This window comes from Passer montanus, unplaced genomic scaffold, assembly GCF_014805655.1.
Source record: "Passer montanus isolate IOZ18808 unplaced genomic scaffold, ASM1480565v1 scaffold22, whole genome shotgun sequence".
Taxonomy (NCBI): Eukaryota; Metazoa; Chordata; class Aves; order Passeriformes; family Passeridae; genus Passer; species Passer montanus.
Window position 1 is genome coordinate 6,631,756 of NW_024366815.1, and position 13,036 is coordinate 6,644,791.

General features: G+C 39.7%; 1 protein-coding gene across 2 annotated transcripts in view; it reads left to right on the plus strand.

Moving 5' to 3' along the window:
- The window catches only part of ITGA2 (integrin subunit alpha 2), a 64,483-nt gene that overhangs the window by 15,757 nt on the left and 35,690 nt on the right, over positions 1–13,036 (plus strand). For both annotated transcript variants that reach the window (XM_039709633.1, XM_039709634.1), the window contains exons 2-4: positions 2,649–2,772; positions 10,468–10,577; positions 11,484–11,575. In XM_039709633.1, the coding sequence (XP_039565567.1) occupies positions 2,649–2,772; positions 10,468–10,577; positions 11,484–11,575 (326 nt within the window). The remainder of the gene's footprint in view (positions 1–2,648; positions 2,773–10,467; positions 10,578–11,483; positions 11,576–13,036) is intronic.

Sequence of the window (13,036 nt, forward strand, 5' to 3'; positions counted from 1 at the left end):
CTCTAGGAACTATACTGCTAGCCGTGGGTGCCTTCTTGCTTTCCAGAGGCTGACTGTAGATGTGGTTGTTTGAGATAACCAATATATTATTTCCTGTTTGAATTTGTGGTAAAAAAGTAGTAACTCTCTTAGAGTTGTATTTAGTCTTCTGCTAGTGATATTCCTGTTTTGAATTCCGTGGGCAAGGGTACAAAATACATTGACACTTTTTACAGGTCATGAACTTTGCCTGCAAACCTGTGGTTGTGATTTTAATATTTTTACTATGACTTTATTGTCATCATTACTGTTACAATTCAGCTACTGTGATGGGCTTTTCATGCTGATATAAACCATGTTAACCTCTCTTCCAAAGCTGCTCCTGGGACCTTGGAGAAAGTGATACCAACAGTAAGCTCTCTGCCCATCAAAACTTGAGAAATGGTTACAATTTGAGATTATATTTTTAAGGTGCCATCTCTCCTTAAAATATCCTTGTTGTAAGGGATTCTTTAAAAGGCTGCTTCTTTACTACACAACGATTCACACTAAATAATTGTGGTGAGGCATATTTGTGTGTAAAGTAGATAAAGCTCTTTCTGTCTGGGCACACAGGAAGGGAGGGGAAACATGAGGGACGTTGTTTAACCCATGAGCAGCTCTGTGAACCTGCCTCATCTGGAAACCTCAGGGAGTAGTGCAACCACAAGTCATGACTTCTTCCATCATTGCTATTTTTGGAGGCTTTTCAGGAGCTCTGAGGTGTTCCTCAGCTGGGCTGTAGCTTGTTCCTGGAATCCCACTGTTGTCTCAGTCCTTCCACCTCCACAATGGGGAAGGAGCTGCCTACTCACAGCAGAGCCCCTCAGGGGAGTCTGGCCTTTTTCCTGCAGCCTTCCCAGTAGATATTCTCCTAGGTATCAACCTCCAGTTCTTGATCAGAAAAAAATCAGGCCCTTCATGGATGAGGAGTGGACCCCCATGTCCTACAAAATCAATTCTGTGCCCAGTCCACATAGCTGGTTCCTTCCAAAATGGCATGGAATGGCACACCATTATTCTCAGGCATATAAGTGCCCAAGGAAAAGCAATTAAAAACAAAACCACAGCTAAATAGAATTGCAATGTTAAATGTCACGATTTATTAATGCTGTTCACCTTGCATGTTTGTAGTTTGAAGTTTTCCTGTTTGGACAACTGTTCAGACTGTTTGGACTGAAAACAAAGGCTTCTGGCATGATAATGAAATTACTCAAAAATTTAGGTTTTCTGATGCAGCAGATAATCTCATTTTTATTCCAGTGCCACAAACTCAAATATAAACAGCATTAGCAGGTACAATCAGGGCATTTTGTTTAAGCATGAAAAGTTGAGGTGAATGGAGCTGCATCCAGCTGGTGGATAGTCACAATCAGTGTTCTAATGCTCAGTTTTTCTTTGATATCTCCATTGCCTGGATGAGGGGATCGATCTAATGCAGATCCTCTGCAGAGGATCTGGACAGGCTGCATCGATGGGCTGAGGCCAGTGGGGTGAGGTTCAACAAGGCCCAGTGCTGGGTCCTGCCCTTGGGTCACAACAGCCCCAGGCAGTGCCACAGGCTGGGACAGAGAGGCTGGAAAGGACCTGGGGGTGCTGCTGACAGCAGCTGAACATGAGCCAGGCTGTGCCCAGGTGGCCAAGAAGGCCAATGGCATCCTGGCCTGGATCAGCCATGGTGTGGCCAGCAGGGCCAGGGCAGGGATTGTCCCCTGTACTGGGCACTGCTGAGGCCACAGCTCCAGTGCTGTATCCAGTGCTGGGCCCTCAGTGCAAGAAAGACACTGAAGAGCTGGAGAGAGTGCAGAGAAGGGCAGTGGAGCTGGGGCAGGGTCTGGAGCACAAGTGCTGTGAGGAGCAGCTGAGGGAGCTGGGGGTGTTTGTCCTGGAGAAAAGGAGGCTCAGGGGTGACCTTGTCACTCTCTGAAAGGAGGCTGTGGCCAGGTGGGGGTCAGTGTCTTTTCCCAGGTAACAACCAATAGCACAAGCAGAAATGAGCTCAGGTTGCAACAGGGAAGGTTTAAACTGAACATTAGGAACAACTTCTTCCTGGAAAAGGTTGCCAAGTATTGAAGCACTCTTCCCAGGGAAGTGTGGAATCATCATCCCTGAAAGTTTTCAAAGGATGTGTAGTTGTAGCACTTGGGGACATGGTTTATTGGTGGATTTGGCAGTGGTTGAGCACAGTTCTTTCAACCTAAAAGATTCTGTGATTCTAGTGCACCTCAGCAGGCTCTTGATGTGTTTGCTGTACCATAAGCTTAACTTATGCCTGAAGGTAAAGAGGATAACAGACCTCTGAATCATACATTTTGCCTCTATTCAGCTAAAACATTCCCATTAGTAGTGCTGCAACTTTTGTTAAGGCAAACAGTGAATGAGTCACTGATCTGTGCCCACAGTAATACAACACACATAAAGAGTGCCAGAGAGGCATTTCGCATGGCCAGGGTACTGTGGCGAAATCACTGTTTTTTCAAGCATGTGTCAAAGGCTGTATTTATTTTCTTCTGTTGGGGGAGCTGTCGCAGATGAAGAGCCTTTTTCACTGGGATCAAAATTCTTCTTTAATTGCTTTAATTCTGCTTTAATTACAATTGCTGTTGTAATCATAATCTTTCTGTTAACAGGCATTCTTCATAACTGCTGTGAAGCCTACAATGTTGGGCTCCTGGAAGCAAAAATATTTTCTGGTCCACGAAGAGAGCAGTTTGGATATTCAGTTCAACAGTTTATAAATGAACAAGGCAAATGGTAAGTAGTTTGAATGGGTTGGTTTATTTCCAGCTAAAGGTTAAGTAAAAAATGTTGCAACCCTTATTATTTCTTCTATAATTCCACACCTCACTTAAAGGGATTCTGGTTAATTTTTTTTATATTAGAGCTATCTTTTTGCAAATAAATGCTTAATGTCATTAAACCAAAAGTTGAGATATTCTAAAAGTATGTGCATGTGATGGTTCACACTTTTTCCTTAACATCATTTGACTCGAGGTCTTTCTTATGGTAATATTTTACTTCATCTCCAATACTCTAATTTCCTTAGGCTTAGTGTCTAGAATTTTAACTTGCAGTTCATTCCTTTGTGTACCCAGAGCATCTTTGTTACTCTTTACATATATGTGAGATATTTTTCCATGTTAACATGGTTAAGGTCAAAACAAATTATGAGGTCTAGTGAATTCTACTAATTAATATTAAAATTAAACTAAAGGGATATAATTTTGTGTCCAATACAGTACTAACTGTTTGCTTTGCAAGGGATGGTGTATTTGGATGTTTATGATAACACAATCATAGCAAAGTATTGTTTGCTACATTTCTTCAGCCACAAAATTTGACCTGAAATCCACTGTTGCCACAACATTGGGCTTGATGAGCAATTAGTAAAATATTTTTCCTAGTAATGTTGGTTTCAAGAACCATATTATCAGAAGTGAGTGCATTTAGTGGAAGACACGTTGTTTCTTCTTCTACAGCCTCAGCAGGCACAAATCTTAAGGTGTCTTTATGTGTAAGGACTGTAAGCCTTTGAAAGCAGTTGAGAGCTACTGAACTCTTCAGTGGCTGTTTGTGTGTACACGGGTTTAAGTCTAGAGCAGAAAGCCACACCAGACTGTACATATCATGGTGTGCTGAGACACTTCAGACCGGTCATCCTCCGTGGACAGGAACTGTGTCAGAACCCAAATAGTCCACCAATAGCAGTTCTGCTTTCCTGACAACGCTCTCAGCAACTGCACTTTTTTCAGTAATGAGAAAGTAAGACGTCGCACGTGAAAACGTGTTTTGCAGTTAAAGTTTGGAAGAGCCGGCATGGAGTCGCTGAGGCAGCTGAGAGGTTTGTGACGGAGCTGCTGCTTCCAGAGACCAGGAGACACAGCGACACAAGAGCAGAGCTGTAGCCTCAGAACTAAAACCTTGCCATTTCCTCTCCCTCAGCTGAGTAGGATTCCAGCCTACCCCCACTCTTCATCTGATGCTGTGGTGGCTTCTTACTGCATTTCTGCCTGGTTTAATTATGTGTTTAGTCGCTCATAGATCAGAGATCTCTTTAAAAGAAAAAAAAAACAACCAAAAAAAACCCCAACTTCTATGTAAAGCCATTGAAGGAGAACATGCGCCTGTACTGAATTGAACGTATTTTTTGCCTCATATGTAGAGAAATTGTTGTGTTTTATACTTCTAGTGAGTTTTTCTGAAAGCTTGCAGAAGAAGCAATAGCTGCCTGATCCATACAAGCTATTCATGTTTTATATTTCCCTCTTTTAGTTTTGCTTCCAATATAAAAACTCCTCCACTACCACTTTCTTGGATAATGTGTGCTGTATAGAAGGTAAAAAAAAAGTAACTTCGGTTTAACTTTTCCTACCTTACAGAATTATGGACTCATTTAGTTTGGAAAAGACCTTTATGACCATGGAGTTCAACCAATCTTCTCCTAAGTATATGAATATTTTGAATCTGGTAAACGTTTCTGTACATTAGGTCTTTCATGGCATGGTGCCTGACCTATCTCAAAAAACCAGGGAAATGTTATCAGCTTGTGTTCAAGTAACTAGGATTTGTTAGAGGCTCTTCAGTGAAGAAAAGCCCTTTTCAGTCTTCCAATCAAAAAATCATTAGGCAAGCATTAAAAAAAAGTGAGTCATGTTCTACTGTCTTGTTCTCTTAATTTCTAGGCTATTTTCTTTTTCTTGCATCAATAGAGCTTTGTCTTGTGTATGCATTATTAAAAAAAAACCCCACAAAAAATTAACACCCAAAACAAAAAAAACCCAACCAAACAGACAAAAAATAAACCCCAACAAAAACAGACCATTCAATCTCTTTCAAGTTGATCAGTAGAGTTGTTTTCTCCTATGAGCAATGCAGAGGCTGCAATCCATGCACAGAATTCTTGTTGACATGGCTGAACTGGGAACAAGCTAAGCAGTCTGAGATAAGATCAGGGTGATTTTTCTGTCTGAGGGAAGCATTTATCATCATATGCTTTTGTGAAGAGATCGTCACTGTGCAGGAAGAATGTGACGTATCAGAAAACTCTGTCCAGGCACAGAGAATGGGGCTGCTCATGGCACCATGTGCTGCTGGGGTGCTGTCTCTCCCCAGAAGAGGTTATCCAGAATCTGAGGTCCACCAGAAATTGTATCACTTCCTAGATTTTCCTTTATAAGTTCACAGGGTGCCATATAAAATACAGCTTTAAAAAACCTCCTGTACTCAAAGAGTAGAAAGGAGAGCTACAGAAATACAGCAGATGCCAGTTATATTATTCAGCAGTATTTCTAGGAGGTGCATCTCCTGAGGCAGTAAGAATAAAAGAAATTATAAAGAGAGAATTTTTGCAGAATTGTTACTTTTGCTTGGAGATGAGTTCAGAGAGAAGAGGGAAGACAGTCCAAAAGGGAATGCAGGACTATTGAAGAGTCTGGTACATGTTGGGACACTGTGGCATAAACAAGCAAGTAAGACTTTTTGTGTTAGACAGACTATCCAGGATAACTGGGCACTAACCCGCTGTGCATTGATGAGCCTTGATGGCATGTGATGCTCATAAATAAGGACAAACTTGCAAGTCAAGCACAGCTCAAGCTTTTCACAGTTGCTGGTCAGAATTTTAAAACAGGAGCTCATCAATTAGAAAAGCAGTTTACCACACAAGTAATTAGCAACCACAGAAACATCATTCAGTTTATGCTGTGGTTCTCCCTGTCAAGAGGTCATCTGCATTTGAATCTTAAATGAAAACCAAAATTTCTGTTATTTTATAAATATAATATTTTAGAAAGCCAGATTGCACTCTGTCAAGTTCATCTTGAATGTGCATTCCCTGAGCATCTGACAGTACACTCTTCAGAGATAACCATATTTACTCCATGCTGAAAGTTGGTTTTATAGCTGTCTCAGGTGAGGAAGATCGAAGTAGTTGTAGATAGCTGTGAAATGCTTTTTCCTACACACATGTGTCTTCAGACATATGTTCAGCTGTGTCTGTGTGCTTAGAATTTGCACTTTTAAAAATTATATTGGTTTTGAATTTATATTGTGGGATTTTGTCTTAAAATATTTTGTTTCATCTCACATGTTAGTAATGACACAATATACAGTGCACTACTGGTGCATCTTAAAACCACGTAAAGTAGTTTTAAAAATCATTGCCTACTGCTCACTGGTCACCAAATATAGTGGCCTTCTCTCCTCGTGTTTTGTGCGGCCTCTTCAGACCAATAAGATATTTTGCCAAAAAGACACATTTCTTTCATTTCTTTGTGAACTTCTATTGAAGAAGATTTTAATGAGGAAGGCCATTTCTTTTGATTAGAGCAATTTTTTGATTTTTTTTTCTCCTAACAGAAGCTGCCATTGTTGCAGCTATGTCTTTTCAGTGCCAGAACCACTGCTAAAGCTGAGTTCTTTACCCAGTTTTGTTTTCCCTAACTGCATGCACCACAGTTTGCCCTTTTTGTGCTTGGAGAAGTTCTGGCTGCTTTTTTCTAGGACTTCTGAGTTTGTCACTCACACTCTCTTGCCATAGCTTACTGTAGTTTTTGAACTTCTGATTCTTGTTGAAAGGATCAAAAGTTTTAGATGGTGAGAAGTGCTTTAGTGTGTGCAGAGAAGCATCTATGACCGTGAAGAGTTTTCTGGTCTTCATATCTACTCACCACTTCCTGTAATTGTAGGAAAAAGGCCAGATGATCTAAGAGGCTCTTTCTACTCTTATTTTCGTATTAGCCATCTTTGTGTTTAGAAAACAAAACACAACACAATAAAAAGCAAATACATGAGAAGAGAGGGAAAAAAAAAGTAAAGAAACCAGAAAGTACAAAACATGCTCTGACAACAGCTGGGAATTCAGCCCTTTACTATGAATTCTGATTTTGCTTTCTGCTACATCACAGTTTGCTGATTACTAGCTTTGTCATGGTGTAATTTCCCAGAAATAATTCCTGTTGCACTTTGATCTGCCACTCCTGCAGCTTGTGTGGTAAGGCATTGCTGCTGAACTTCATTTGACTTCCTAGTGCCATTGCTTTGTATACAGTGTTGGAGCATGATTAGGAGATGAATAATAACATCAGTAGCAACATTACATTATACTCACTACAGTATTTTGTAAAGATGGTCTGCACGGACACAAAAAGAAGTTTTGTAAAAATAAATATTTAACTCATAGCTGGAAAGGACACTTAATTAATACATTATACATGATGCAGTTTATTTGGAAACAAGCAATTTCAAGTATTTTAGTACTGCTTTTTTGCATTCTTTCCTCATATATTCTGTTTCACTTTGTCTCATGTATCCTGTCTAATTGCAGTAAAAAAATTGTAGTTGGCAGGATGCTAGCCAGATACTCCCTTGCTGTCTTCACTTCTGATGTTTCAGAAAGATACACATGCATTTTCCCAGAGCAGTGTTGTGTAACTCCCTACTGTAATGGTTTATGTTAATTTTGAAAGGCAAGTAGGACTTTCTGATTTCTTATGTAGATTAAGGCTGATATTAAATATTAAGTAAGGCAAAGAATACAAAAGAAATAGAAATTATGTTATTTCCTAGAGCCTTTAAGGCTGGCAAAGTAGAGGGCTAAGCTTGAGATAAGTCAGTTAATAATTTTTTCTCAGGCATGTATTGGTGACAGACTAGTTAAGTCAAATAATGCAACGGGTTTAATAGCTCTGTTCATTTCTGAAATCACAATCAGTTACAGTTCTAAGTGTGAATTCTATGTATGGAGTGGCATTTTTTGGCCTGCAATATAGGTATGACATTGAGATTCACAGACTGCAAATCTTCAAGGAATACAGAAAAATAAATTAATAAGTCCCAGTAAACTGTGAAGAGTGCAAGACAAATGAAAGACAAAATTAAATGTCTTTATTTGGCATAGATTTAAATCTGGATTTAAAATGAGAAGAGTTCATCTTGTTTTGTCTTACATTTTCCTGTTTGTACCATGCAGCAACCCCAAGGTTAGTTTCAGGGGTAGCAAGAGTAAAATTATTTTGTGAATATCAAGTTTGACAAGTTATAGTTCCTTGGTATAAATGGATGTCTGGACTGCAGTTAATGTTGAGGGCAGGGAAATTGGGAGGCAAATAATGCCCATGGAATGAGGAAAAGTATGCATGCTGAAAAGGAGAGAACAGCTTTTTAGCAAATATATGCTGGAGCAGGGATGATGTTTGTCTCTATGCCAGTAGAGCTTGGAATTAGCTTGGAGTTAGGCTTGGATTTGGGGTCAGCTAGTGCTCAAGCATGCTTCTGTTCCTCTTCTCGTTCTCACTCACTCTTCTTGTGAGTGAAACTGTGCGCTCTGGGCTCTCAGGAGAACCTGTGGCTGCAGAGCTGTGCCAGCACAGCACAGAGATTCACAGTGAGTTTCATGACTAGATGGGAGTAGTTGCTGTGGGTATTTCAAAGATACAAGGCCATTCTCTGAACAGTAGCTGTCATCCTGCAAGGACTCTGAAATATGTTTGTCTTCTGGGAAACTTAGAAAAAAAAATGCAAGTGTTTATAAATGTACACAGTGCAATGTTCAGCTTGACGGTTAATGCTGGAAAGCTGTTCCAGTTTCAGATATTGCACACACAGTGTTGCTGTTCATTTTAAAGCTGTTTCCTCTTTCCACAAAAACTCCTAAGCCTTCTCTCCCATCAGCCCAGTTAGCATTTTATGCCCATACCCAACTCAGTAGTACCTAGCAAGGTGGGAGAGTGTAACACCATGTCTTCCTCCTTCTTCCTCCCACCATTGACCAGCTCCAGCCCTCTGTGTCACTGCAAGTATTTGCAGATTATGTTATCTGTTGGCACATGACCAGTGCAGTAGCTGCTTATGAGCTCTATTTACTTGGTCCTGAGCAGTGGCAGTTCTGCTTTTCACTGTGCTGAAAAGGCTCAGAAACACTCATAAAACAACAAGAAAATCAGAGGCCTCTTCACAGCTACTACAATTGTTTTGATAGAGAGGTGTTTCTATGCAGCTAAGTTGCATATTTAGAGATGCGAGAAGTACACAAAGTCCTGTTCCTGCTGCCTGCATGATCACCCTTTTCCAACAAGGTAATTGAGAAGGAGATGGCATTTTTTAAATGTCCAGACGCACAAGAAAGAGAATCTGAAACTAAACCCCAGCTGCACTGATGAAATAATGTTATTTGTGTTTAATTGAGGTGAAATAAACTTAAAAAGGAAACTGCAGTTTATCAGTATTTTCTCTGAGCAAACGAGAAAGGTCTAAAACTTTCATGTGCATCTAAAACTTTTTGTCATAACCATTTTATTCAAACTAACATCACAGCAGTAAAATCAGATGATCCCTAGGAAGTTAATATGATATATATACAAAAATTGCTTTAAAATGTAATAATTTCACAATTTTTTTTATAGCACAAGGTATATTTGTGTTAGCTATCTATAAAATTTTAGAGAATTTTGCTTTAAACAACCTATTGACGGACCAAAAAGATATGATTTCTAATTGAATTCAATTGGGGCCCCATTGCTTGTCTTTGTACAGTCTCCAAAATGGACTGCTTATTACCATGGATTGTTCTGTATGAAAATAAAGTCATATTGCTGCTGGAGCATATAACCACAGTCCCTGCTTTTCAATAATCTGCTTTATTTTTAATAGCCATTGAGATCATCATTTAGAGACTTTTGATGGAAGATAGGTGTTCTTAAACGGTGTTCCAAGAAGGTGAACTAAACAGTTTTGTGAAAGCTTTCAGATAAAAGTGAAGAGTTTTGAGGAGCAGATGTTGGGGGGAAACCTTATGGCAGATGAACAAATGAGTCAGAGAACATAAATCACTTTGTGTTGCAGGCAGAATTATCATAGTATTAACTTTCTTGTTCAGGATTACAGAATTTATGCAGCAGATATTGTTACCACCTGCAGTATTTTCTTTCTGACTCAGTGTTATCAAGGTGTGGTAGTGCTCAAGCTCAGACATAAGGGTTTTATTGTTGCTGAGCAGATCCTGTAGAAAATGCTTCTTATCAGTTAAAAGAATAACCTAAAAGGAATCAGTTAGCCATTAACTGATAGAACAAGACGTAATATGTATCTTGATCCCCAACATATATATTTCTACATTTTTATGTGTCTATATATATTAGTACTGTCACGGTATTTCTTCTGACCTATGACATAATGTCACCTCTAAAAAGGTACACATGTTGGAGGCAAATGAAATGAGAGCCCAAAGGCTCTCCCATTCTTCTTCTCCACCAAAACTGTCCCTGATGAATCCAGTGCAGTGTATTGCCATGCAAGTAAAGCTTCTGGACTGTTCTGGAGAAGACTTCTACACCTGAATGCTTTGGATGCTCCTGAAAGCCTCTCTACCTGTTACCTACAGTGTGCCATGCAATGCTGCTGCTGAACTTTTTCAGTATCGTTAAGGACATAATGAAATTCCTTTTCCTTTAGGTTGTTGGTTGGTTCCCCCTGGAGTGGCTATCCTGCAAACAGAACTGGAGATATATATGCATGTCCTGTTGGTGTGTCCAAAAGCACATGTAAAAAATTGAATTTACAAGGTACGTTCTAACAGTGTCTTGCTGCACTTGTTCAGTTTTCCCTTGTGTTTGTACGAGGCAAATCTACCTTATTAAAACTTTACATAACTATCTGTCTGCATAATCTCAGATTCTGTGAAGGCATGTGTGTGCTGCAAGGCCTCAGTGCTGATGAGACATGTCTGTCTGAGCAAAAATTGGTGCCTGCCACTGGGCTCAGGCCAGGTGGTGCCAGCTGCTGGAGGCACTGGGGTTTGTTTCACCCACTGGAGCACCTGGGGTCTTTGCCCTCCAGCCAAGGGGCAGGAGCACTGTGGGTCCCAAAGCCAGTGGCTGGTGGGCACAGGGCTCCATGCTGGCATCCAGGGCGGGTGCCTCTCCCTATCCTCCCTAAACCAGATAGGGGTGTGTGTCTGTGCTTGCAAGCTAGCTATCAAATGGAGCTCAGGTCAGGATATAGTGAAAATATGTGGCAGCAGGGTGTGCTGAGATGCCTCCTCTGTGTTTATTTGTGGTGCAGATAATTTCTGCCCTCCACTGCCCCTTCCAGTTTTTTTGTCTAAAGCCTGATACTGGATCAGGAGTCTGGTGTCCTGAGGAATGTAACAGTAGCTACTCAGCTGCAGCTATTCAGCCTGCCAAAAACATGCAATAGGTAGATTTTTTTCTTCCTCTCTTTTGCCTTCAGCTCTCTTGAGGGCAGATACTCTAAATGGCCATCCTTAATTGATGTCTGTATTTGACGGTTAGCTTTTTTTTCCCCCAAAGATTGGCTTTTGTTTCTTTTGTCTCAGAATTGCATGCAACCATTAGGAAAAGGCACCTTAGATTATGAAAAATCAAGTTTTTGGAACGAATTCTAACCTAGTAAATTGTTTCTACATCTTATTTATTATTCTGTCATTACTTAATTTAATTTTATTTCAGCTTTAATAAATATTCCAAATGTGACTGAAATTAAAAAGGACATGAACCTTGGCTTGACTCTGATACAGAACTCAAAAACTGGAGGATTTTTGGTATGTATTAAGATCATATGCAGTACACACAGAAACTTCTGAAGAGAATTAAGAAACCAGAATTCTCCACATTTTTTCATAAGTCCAGGTTAAATGTATTTTATTATGCATCATGGATTAGTACATCCCACTGCAATTACCTAGGGTCCAGAATCAATTGTGAAATGCATCATTAATGCAGGAAAAATTGTGAGGTCTCTCCTTTGTTGTTTATCTAAACATCTTATCCTAATTAATGTCTCAGTAATTTAAGTCAGACAATATAGGCAAGAATATTTCCACCATTAAATCTTTTAAGGCAGTCTTATATAATTCTGATTGTGCTTTCAACTGACTTTATATAATCTCTGCTCTATCATTCACACTTGCACAGGCACTCTTCTCCTGAGATATCAGTATTTCTAATCCCTTGGATTTGTGATGTGTTTTATTTGGTTAGTGAGCTTGGAAGAGAATGCATTTTCTTGGTGTGTATTTCACAAACCACTGTCCTTGGAGCTTTCAAAACAGAATTCTGACTTGAAAGGAAGTGCATGCCTGTTTAACATGCCTTTTTATGATCCTAATCATAAGCATGAAAACTCGTGGTGTGTAGGTGTATTTCAGTTTGATGTAGCCATGTGCAGTACGTAAGTAAAACAATAAAACACAGAGAGAACAGCTCTAGGCTGTCCTTTGTATTTTTTGCTGCATCTTCCTAATCACAAAAGTATTCAAGTATTTATCATATTCATTAACTTATAGTTCAGTTTACTGAAATACTTAGAAGTATGCCTAATTCCAACCTTTCTAGAAGTTCTCTTGGATTTAGTAAAGTTATTCATAACTTAAAAGTATAGCAACAGTAATTTTCTTGACTTGTGGCTTGAAAAGGCTTTGATTAAAAAATCTTATTCTCTCTCTTGAGCAGTACTTTCAATTACTGTTAATGTCCTGTGCATACCCACTTTTAGTCATTATGAGTAACTGCAGCATTTAAAAATATCTCATGCAGGGAAATTTGTACTTTCTAATAATATTTGAACTTCTCTCAGTTAAAAAGTATTTCCTGATCCACATGTTACTGATTGATTCTCTCTGAATTGCATGGATTTAAAAAAGAAATTAAAAGAAAAAAACAAACAGTTGAATTCTAAGACATAAACAGTCACGTTTTCATCAGCAGCAGTTCTTTTTTTACATAAGGAGAACAAGGTTCTGGAGACAGGTGCTTATCTGTGACTCAGCCTCAACAAATACCAAAAGCCCCATGGTTTAGCTGTGGCAGGTATTGAACCCCGTGCATGGACAGCCTGCTCATATTTGCAAGCTGCTTCCAGCTGGGACTTTGCTCCAGAACTCTTGTCTGTGGGAGCTGGCCTCTGTGACAGGCTCTGTGGGTTTTTTCAGGATTTCCTCCTCCCAGCTCACTCTTCTCCTTCCTCCTGTGGCCTCTCTCAGCCTCTATCTGCCTGCCCCAGT